This window comes from Sus scrofa, chromosome 7 (assembly GCF_054392235.1).
Source record: "Sus scrofa isolate SSC_HxYL_T2T_F1_AM1 chromosome 7, Sscrofa_HxYL_maternal_Yorkshire_Landrace_v2.0, whole genome shotgun sequence".
Taxonomy (NCBI): Eukaryota; Metazoa; Chordata; class Mammalia; order Artiodactyla; family Suidae; genus Sus; species Sus scrofa.
In genome coordinates, this window is record NC_139389.1 from 35,007,872 (window position 1) to 35,015,304 (window position 7,433).

Sequence of the window (7,433 nt, forward strand, 5' to 3'; positions counted from 1 at the left end):
ATTTTGAGGGCTATATGTATCATGTGTGCTGTAGGTTCTCTTAATGGGCCTCCTACCCCGGATTTGGCAATGCTGTAGAAGGTTTCGCTCTGCCTTTCCATCACCCCAACCTTAGCTGCTCACACTTTTCTAGCATTCATTGGAAGAAATGGCTCTGGGTTTGAGGTTCCTCTAAATTCCAAACCAGGTAGCTTCTTTCTCCTAGAAGCCTCTTTGCTTATTGAAAGTTCAATCCTCAGCTTCTGCTCAAACCTATCAAATGCTCCCAGAACAGAATCAGTTCTTTAGTTTCTTTAAAAACATAGGCGTGGGGAATTAATTGTTTTTTTTTTTTCTATTTATTTAGTGGAGTTTATGGCTTGCTGCTCTTTCATACATTTTACTCAGTAGCAGAAGTCATTTGCTTTTGTCATAATTTACAGAATTATAGGCCTATTTGTAAATATTTTGAAACACTCATATACAATTGTGGGGAAATTAAACTTCCCTGAACTTCTCAGGGGTCTTAAAAAAGCAAAAAACAAACAAACAAACAAACAAAAACCTGGTCTCCTGACACACAAAAAGTATATATGATTAAAAAGATAGGGAATTTGATTTTACTTCTTCCAGAGATATTTTATCATCATATACCATGAGCATCTGTAGCCACTTGTCTAGTTAACTGATCTGATCCCAAAGGATAATTAAATTTTCTCTTATTTCCCTAAGAGGGGCCGAAGAGACTGGACGAGGTCCTAAACGTAGTATTATAAACACTCCAGGATGCCCAGAGGGCCGGGACATTAACTTCCTGGGTATTTACATGTTAAAGGGGATTAAGCCAGGCTTTTGGAGGTTGTCTGGTGTTTACAGGGCCTTTGGAGAGACACTTATATGCCTATGATTTAAGGTAAGAACACAGGACATTTTCCATCTCAACATAATGGAATAATTTTTTCTCTCCTTCCAGGAAAAGAAAAGGTGGTCTGTTTCTCTCCTGTATATAGAAAATTCATTATTCTCTGTCCCTCTTTAATGGGTTGTAGACTGATTCCCACATGGGAAAATTCCATTGCATTTTTTGTTTTTATTTATGTTTATATATATATTTTTTTTATTTTCCCACTGTACAGCAAGGGGGTCAGGTTATCCTTACATGTATACATTGCAATTACAGTTTTTCCCCCACCCTTTCTTCTGTTGCAACATGAGTATCTAGACATAGTTCTCAATGCTATTCAGCGGGCTCTCCTTGTAAATCTATTTTAGGTTGTGTCTGATAAGCCCAAGCTCCTGATCCCTCCCACTCCCTCCCCCTCCATTGCCTCTTAACACCCCACCTGCAAGACTAAGGTGTGTGGACCTTGCTGTGACATCTGCCTGTTGACCTGGCTGTGACTACCAATTAAGAAGCCGTTTCTTCTGACTCAAATGCATTCATCAAGTGGGATAATATCTCAGACCCTTCAGCACTCTTGACAGTACAATAATATTAAAGATTTACTATTTTAATGAAATCAATATTGTTTCATACAATGAAACTATTTCAGTGATTTGACTAATTTTTCCTGAATGCATAGATTAGTGTTATTCATTTACTCATTCAACAAATCCTGTTTATATTTCCATTATGTACCAGTCACTTTGCTTTGCTTTTTGGACACATTGAAAAATACGACAAATGTGATGCTGGCTCAAGATGAGCATCATGTTTAGTGGAAGAAAAAGTCAACCAAAGTATGTAGTTTAATCTAATATGCTAAATTTTCAGTGAGATTCTTATATTCCTGCTTATTACATTAAACAATTTATCTAAAAGAGTCTCAGCGGAAAGAAATCCTGCCCCATGCCCGTGAAATAGTTACTTTTGAAAAAATTCTATAAGTAGTAAGTTCAGAATTGGAAATTATTATGACAAAGGCAGTTTAAAAGTGTAGTATGGATGCATGTGTTAAATATATGAGAATGAGTTAGTGATGAAATCAGTGTGTCTGTGTGTCTGTGTGTGCCTGTGTATTCCGCCTATGGGGCTCTAGGGTGAAAATGATGAAACTGAGGGTGAGAGGCTCACAGCAAGTTTTCTTTTGCACTTTGATTCCTATTCATTCAACAAGTTATTATTAGGTGTGCTATACTAGGTACTGTTGGAAGTGAATATATTAGTCAAAGAACTTGTTTTTCATCTCTAAATATTACATTATTAGGAAACTGAATAACAGTTTAAATTCATTTAATAAAAAATCCATACAGAAACTTAATTGTACATATTAAAATAATATATTCTCTTTCACATGTTATAAATATCAACAATTGAACACATGTTAATTACTGGCTACCTCAAGCTTTATTTTAATAAGGAAATAAAGCTTTAATTTAATTTAATTTAATTTAATTTAATTTAATTTAAGAAAGCTCAGTTTAAATACAAAGAAGCAGCATTATATTCAAAAGCATAACACCTCCATAGATCAACATGACAAATACAAGTGGTGACCTCATACTTGGGTGATTGACTTTTGTCAGCACCTTGTGGAGAAATCTAATCAACAAGAGTTACTCGAATGAGTACAAGACTTAATATTTAGTATTTTATAAGATATGCTCTCTAATGCATACATTCGAATACAAATTCTATGATGAATATCATTACCTAATTTCTGGGGGGAAAAAAAGGCATATGATCTACGGACCTAGGATAATTCATCAGTTTATTGTAGTCAACCAAATACTTGAGGCAATATGTTCCAATCTTCTTCAGACAATTTCTTACAAATAACTTTCTATTATTTTTTAGACTGAAAATTGGCTCTCAGTAAAGAAACGTGTACTTTATAATTGGCAAAAAATGTTACTATATAGATGATACTAACATTACAAAAGCATGATCCGTAGAAAAAATGTAAGAATAGAATGTTGCTTGACATGTATGAGAGAACTCAAAACAAATTTTTTTTTTTTTGTCTTTTTGTCTTTTCTAGGGCTGCTCCTGTGGTATATGGAGGTTCCCAGGCTAGGAGTCTAATAGGAGCTGTAGCCTCCAGCCTATGCCAGAGCCATAGCAACCTAAATCTGAGCCACGTCTGTGATGTACACCACAGATCATGGCAACGCTGGATCCTTAACCCACTGAGCAAGGCCAGGGATCGAACCCACAACCTCATAGTTCCTAGTCGGATTTGTTAACCACTGAGCCACGATAGGAACTCCTCAAACCATTTCTTTCATTTTATTATAGATGATAATAGAACAAAAGTTTTTCTGTTGATTCTCATTTTGAAAAAAAATTATGGCTTCTCCTTTTACAATGTGAAATAAGTGAACTTGAAAACTATTATTATAACATAAATGATTCTAACGGATTTTCTGCTGGAGAAAATACCGATATTACAAACAATATTTCAGGGACTTAGGATATGATTAAATAATACAAAACAGGGGGTAGAGACCCAGATGATTCTGAAATACTCACTTCACAGTAGAAATTCAATTGGAAAGCCTTACATACCCAAAACTTTTCCTTCCGTCCCTGTGCTCCTTTCAGTGTGCCCCATCTGAAAATAATAAAAGAAAATATTGGCACAGTTAAAAATGCTCGAGTTGCATCTTGATAAAATGCAAATTATTTGTTAGAATTATATCTTTTCCTGGAGTTCCCATTGTGACTCAGCGGAAACGAATCTTACTAGCATCCATGAGGACTCAGGTTCAATCCCTAGCGTCACTCAGTGGGTTAAGGATCCAGTGTTGCAGTTAGATGTGGTGAAGGTCACAGAGGTGGCTCAGATTTAGCATTGCTGTGGCTGTGATGTAGGCTGGCAGCTATGGCTCTGACTCAACCCCTAGCCTGAGAACCTCCATATGCCATGGGTACAGCCCTTAAAAGACAAAAAAAAAAAAAAAAAAAAAAAAAAAAAAAAGAATTATGTCTTTTCTGTTTCCCTTTGCCTCACCCTGTTTTATTATGAAACTGTCATCACTGCCTAAAGATATGTGCAAGTATTGTTTTCTTTTTAACCATAACATCATTTATTTGTTCAGAATATACTCATCTACGTCCAAATGGCTAGAAACTTGTTGACCAAAGAATATAAGTCCCAGGTTAGCTGGGATACAGAGCTTGTAAAGAACTTAAAGATGTTTCCTGTCCTTACATCTCACATTCTGAAACTCTGCCCTACATGGGCAAATTAAAAATCTCCACGACTACTGATCAAAATCATAATGTAAATAAAGATAGTTATCATAGGAAACAACATTTATGTAGAGATCTTCATATGCATATATTATTTCATAAAGTGGCTATATGCCTAATGTGGAAATGATCAATATACATGTACCTACGGAAGTGAAACCATTCTCAATGTAGCAGGTAACCATTAAAAAAAGTCCAAACTTATAATACTTCATTTTTCCCCCTGACTAAACCCAATGACATAGATGTTACTAACAAGCTCTATTTACCAATGAAATAACAGTATTTGTTCCAGATCACAGAGTAAGAGATGTTGAGCCAGGCCTCCAAACCCCACGTTCTCCTTAAGGTGTTACATTGCTTCTCCTACAAATATACAGTCTCCAAATGCAAGGTGTCTTGAATGGCATCAGTTCTATGTGCAGAAAACATATCAACTGCTATGTTCATGCACTTTGATGAATTCTGAGAAAATAATTCTGCCCATATCTATCCATCCCTAATACCCCAAATCTCAACACCAGAGTGGTATGCCTCTACATAACAAACATCTAAAGAAGAGATACAAATTTGTTGTTCAAACATTTTCAATACATCCATTTTCCAGAAAGCTTGTTTTTTTTTTTTAAATTATAGTTGATTTACAGTTTTGTGCCAATTTCTGCTGTACAGCCCAGTGACACCGTCATACATGTATATAAGTTATTTTTCTCATACTCTCTTCCACCACGTTCTACCCCAAGAGATTGGATATAGTTCCCTGTGTTGTAGGATACAGAATAGAAGGCTGGCACCATAGCAGAGTGATGTTGCCTAAAGATGACAGGTTTAAGGTGAGGATCTTAGGGCATTCAAGAAAACGTATTAATGCATTGGGTGCACTTGGTGCAAGAGTGAGGGGGAAAAAGTGATTTGGGAGTTAGGAAACACTAAAGAACAATTCTTTATTTTGTCCCTGATTCTTTATTATTGCCCTGATTTCCATGTCTTTTTGAGTTCCCTGCTGCACAGAGGAGTAGGCTGGAACATTTTAATGTTTCAAATATCCTGGGTGCTTTAATGTCTAAGTTCAAACTGGTCCATTTTCAAAATCATTTTGCAGTGTTATAATTGCACTTGCATCCTTATAACTTTTCTAAAAATGCTACCACCATTGAAAAAAAGTTACCAATCACACTGTGTGCCCCCAAAATCTTCAAAGCTCATTATGTATTACAAGCAATAGATCACGACACCTGGAGTTGCTCATTTTCTAGTCATCATGGCTATCATGACAATTTCGGGATACCTGTATTTCTCAGTCAAACTGACTGCTAGTTCCCTTAGCTATTTCCACAAAATACAAGACTAACTCAGAAGACTCTAAGGGACCATTTGACACTCCAAAATAATATAGGCAGGAGAAGTTCCCCTAATCTAAGGTCCCACCATACATGGTGAGAAGTTGAGATAAATCCTGCTTAAGCTACTAAGGAGCCTGGTAAGAAAGAACTTCCAATCAAGAAAGAGGTATCTGGACACAACAAGCTTGATCCAGTAAGTAAGCCTTCATCAAAAGAGAGGATTGGGAGGGTTGGAATGCCTCTCGTGGGCTCGGCAGGTTAAAAACTGATATAGTGTCCATGTGGATGTGGGTTTGATCCCTGGCCACTCAGTGGGTCAAGGATCCGGTGTTGCCTTGAGCTGTGGTGTAGGTTGCAGACACAGCTCAGATCTGGCATTGCTGTGGCTGTGATGTAGGCTGGCAGTTGTAGCTCCAATTTGACCCCTAGCCTGGGATCTTCCATATGTTGCAGGTGCGGCCTTAAAAAGCAAAACAAACAAACAAGCAAAAAAAGTATTGCTATTTATTTTAACTTTAAGATACAATATTTCAAGGACCAGTCATTTCTAACCCAAGGAGAGAATGTAAGTTATTATAAATAACAAGTTATTATAAATATTCTCACAATGGGCAGAAAAGTTAATCTCCCTCAAATAAAGGTGAGAGATGAAAAGAAAAGTAGGGCTGCTGAAGCTGCTAGTTTCAGAGGCTTGGGTGCTTGTGAAAATAATTATAAACAAAATATATTAACCTTTATGCAAAATTTAGTTGGAAAGAAAATATCACACCTCACCACAGAAGCTACTGTATAGTCCCCTATGTTACAGCCTCTGTGTCAAAGGACAGGCAAGGTTCATCCTTCACAGACTCTAAGGTTTGCACTGTGACCTTCAGCTAACTTTTCTTTCCTCTGTCTTTCCTAAGATGATAATCAAATCTCCCATAAAGCTGCAAAGAAGTGTGGTAGAAAAACAGATGAGTCAATCTTTTTGTTTTAATATCCCACGCTCTAAACAAGTGAGAAAATCACTTGATTCCAGGTTATTTCCCACTGGTATCATGGTACATTTATGTAATGAAAACCTTTATCTAACAAAGATAAAGCTTAACTAGTACAAATCAGGAAGACTATTTATACTATTCATTTATAGAAGAGAGATCTTCTATATTTGACCTATGATTCCCTTCATGTGTTTCCCCAATATGTAATAATAATAACATAATATAATATAATTATATGTGTTATATACTATATACTATGTGTATAATATATAATGTGCTTTCCTGAATTGTGGTATTCGACTTTTACCATGGTACCCACAGGCTGAAAATTTTAGAAATAAGCTTATTTTTTCACGAATATCATCTCGTAGACATCAGGTGTCTTTGTGTCTCTCGTTCATATTTGCTCATTCGTATTTGTCTCTCGTTGGTATTCACGCTTGATACTCTTCTTTCCATCCCTCATCCCGCCTCGATTTGAGGACTAGTCACAAGCATTTGTTTAGATGGACCAGAGCTTTGACACTCCTCTGCCAAGACTGCTTCCTTAACCTTGTTCATCTAAAACCACTGTACCACAGGTTTATAAGCTGGAGAGAACTTAATAGTGGCTTGTTTTACCTCAAGGGATTCAACGTCATATGAACTTGCACTGTTCTTTCCATTATTTTCTACCTGGTTAAATTAAATTGTTTCCACTATTTGCTCAGTGACTCCTGGGAAAATTCTGGTATTGAAAAATCCGGGAACTTCATAGTCCATGGACCACATTCCCTGGGGATGCCTGAGGACTGATAACTCCCACACTGAGCCTATGGACACAGCTCTCACTTCAAGCACATGAGCATTTGAGCCTCTCCTTCCAGATTCATCTTATATCCTCGTTTTCAGGTAGTTCTGGAATATTACTCTTTTACGAAATATTTCTTGGAG

General features: G+C 36.6%; 1 protein-coding gene across 8 annotated transcripts in view; it reads right to left on the reverse strand.

Annotated features, from left to right (window-relative positions):
• Positions 1 to 7,433, reverse strand: part of TINAG (tubulointerstitial nephritis antigen) — a 98,508-nt gene that overhangs the window by 11,438 nt on the left and 79,637 nt on the right. For 7 of the 8 annotated variants that reach the window (XR_014809178.1, XR_014809176.1, XM_084966905.1 and 4 more), the window contains one exon: positions 3,488 to 3,533. The exons of the other annotated variant lie outside the window; for it this stretch is intronic. Coding sequence is in view for 5 of the 7 variants with exons in the window: in XM_084966905.1 (XP_084823031.1) it covers positions 3,488 to 3,533 (46 nt within the window). In the remaining 2 variants the exon portion in view is untranslated. The remainder of the gene's footprint in view (positions 1 to 3,487; positions 3,534 to 7,433) is intronic. 8 annotated transcript variants of the gene reach the window in all.